We start from the raw sequence: 2,551 nt of genomic DNA, 5'->3' as shown, positions 1-2,551 counted from the left end.
AGTTGTCGTTGACAATCCTGAGAGACCTTGCCGAGCAGGAAGTACTCTCGCTGATCAAACCGTTTCCGGCGATCATGGAAAATATAATGGACCATGATTCGGTATGGCCCAGGCCTGACGAATGGCCTGAAGGATGGCCGTGGCCTGAACCGATGTGGGTGGACCCTCGAACGGATCAGTGTGAAATATGCCACAAGCCTAGTTGCGACTGCATTCACAGCGCGTATCGCGTCATGCCTCGCATCAAAGACTATGGTGCCAAAGGACGTGGGCTCCAAGCGGTTGCATCTGCTCCAGATAGGCTAGTATACAAGGCGGGTGATATTATTGGTGAGCTCGTCGCAGTGCTGAAGCCCTTGCAGAGCCAGACTGATGGGTGGAGTGTCGAGGTCAAGAGAAAGGATCTCCCTATGGAATCCGAGGTATGTCAGATCTACTGTGGGGATCAGGGGAATTGCTTTAGACTCTGTAATCACGCCTGCAGACCGTCCGCACGCTTCATTGGTATGATCATATCAGGAAAGTATAGGATGATGGTGATAGCACAGGTTGATATCCGACATGGTCAGGAGATTACGGTTTCCTACGGATCTGGTTACTTCAGAGAAGGAGAATGCCTTTGTGATCTTCATGCACAGCAATGACTTTAGTATCACGGAACAAGAATGGACTGGGGCGCTGAAAAGCCAAAAGGTGTATGCCAAGCGATCGCCCTTTGTGCGACTGGAATGAGAATCAGCTATACAGGGACACAGGATTGAAGTCGGATTAGTATCAGGAAATTCTACTATTCCAAGGTTGACAGGTTTTCTAATACCTAGGAAGCAACCAGCAGGTTCAGTTTGAGATGGTAAAGACTAAGGAATGTAACACACAAAGGCTTCAGAATGCTGTCTCCCGTAAGGGTCAAGAGCAAGGGCATTTTTTGGCAATCGCATTGATGCTATGAGATGAGTGGGCTGTAATTTTGGTTACCATTTCAGTCGGTTGGGCGCAGTGAGCACAGTGCAAGCTTGATCAATCAGAACCCTGTTTTGTGGACCAGTCCTTGTGTTTCCTCTCGCTCACTTTAAATATCAAAAGTGGTATGATGGGCTATGACGATATCGTGCAAGCACAACAAAAGCGAGACGCCCAAGAGGCTCGGGGAGGACACAAGCGTCGAAAGTGAGCATCGAATGAAACCCAAGGCAAATGACCAAGGCTAGAAGAAGCAGTGAAAGCCACCCGTGAGATTGAGGCTCCAGGTTCGATGGGATATTGTTCGGTCCTGCAGTGACAAGCAGCATCAGAGCTAAACGGATAGGAAAACTGGCTGGTCGTCGTGTAAAAATAGTGTTCTTCATGTGTTCTGTGTTGCGTTAGGAAGTGCACATCCTGTTCTAACCAGTTAGGTTCATTAGGTTCAAATCACGTGACTTTTGCAATTCAGAAAAGTTCCTTATGTGCCCCCATGGTTCGCAGCTTTCGCCCTCAACCACTGGCTGAACCTAAGCGCTCAGTAGCCACCAGCTCGACGGTGACCACTTCGCATGCATGCCACCTAAACCTGCTATGGGTGAGTTCCACCATCTGTTCCGCCATGTGGGCGCGTCGACTAGATTTCCCAGGGTGAATACCCTGTCGCCGTCGTCCAATGTTCTGCGCCACTCTGCATGGAGCAACGACTCCGTTTCAATCGCAGCCTCAGCCTGAGGGACATAGTATTCTGGTGGTGATCAGCCTCATCGCAGCCATACTGTCGGCGATCCCCTCAACCTGTTTTCAGCCTGAGAATCTCGCCTTTCAGCCCTGCCACCTTTCTTCAGCCGAATTGCTCATCGACCCTTCCCGCCTCTCTCGTCCTCCTCTCGATAATCTCCCTCTCCCCGAAGCACCCTCATCATGACCACAAGCCTTCGCTCCCGATCGAGGAATATCAGGTGGGCGTGGTGTGCGCTCTCCGTCATGAGATGACGGCGGCGATCGCCACCCTAGATGAGGAGCATCAGCCGATTTCACGTCAAGACAAACTCGACTCCAATAACTATGTTCTGGGTCGCATTCACGAGCACAATGTGGTTATTGCCTGCCTACCGGCCGGTATGTACGGGACGAACGCAGCCGCTCGTGTGGCCAATGACATGTTGAGGACATTCAAGGCACTGCGGTTCGGATTGATGGTGGGAATTGGAGGCGGCATCCCTAATCTGTCAAAGGAACTGGACATCCGTCTCGGAGACGTGGTGATCAGCCAGCCTGACAAAACCTTCGGCGGTGTGGTTCAGTACGATCTGAGCAAGAATCTGGGTAACGAGAAGTATGAGCGTAAGGGGATATTGAACCAACCGTCAACCATGCTGCTGGCGGCGCTTTCCACGCTACAGGCGAAACATGATCTTGAGGACAGTAAAGTGCCAGATATCCTGGCAGACATGGTAAAGAAATATCCGACTTTGGTCAAGAAGAAGTATGGGTTCCCCGGACGGGAGAACGATACTTTATGGTGCTCTCGGTGTGGTGGAGATGGCTCATCCAATTCGTGCAAATGGTGTGTGGACGGAAAGGTTGA

General features: G+C 51.0%; 1 protein-coding gene across 1 annotated transcript; it reads left to right on the top strand.

Moving 5' to 3' along the window:
* Nucleotides 1-233: 233 nt before the first annotated feature.
* On the top strand, nucleotides 234-529 carry LTR84_002650 (uncharacterized protein; the record flags this gene model as incomplete). The annotated part of the gene is made up of 2 exons (XM_064846253.1): nucleotides 234-422; nucleotides 485-529. The coding sequence occupies 2 exons, from the start codon at nucleotides 234-236 to the stop codon at nucleotides 527-529; spliced, it is 234 nt and encodes a 77-aa protein (XP_064699708.1).
* Between the last annotated feature and the right edge of the window lie 2,022 nt (nucleotides 530-2,551).

Source organism: Exophiala bonariae, assembly GCF_035927105.1.
Source record: "Exophiala bonariae strain CCFEE 5792 chromosome Unknown scaffold_135, whole genome shotgun sequence".
NCBI classification, from domain to species: Eukaryota; Fungi; Ascomycota; class Eurotiomycetes; order Chaetothyriales; family Herpotrichiellaceae; genus Exophiala; species Exophiala bonariae.
Note: the sequence above shows the minus strand (reverse complement) of the source record. Positions and strands in the feature narration are given on the sequence as shown.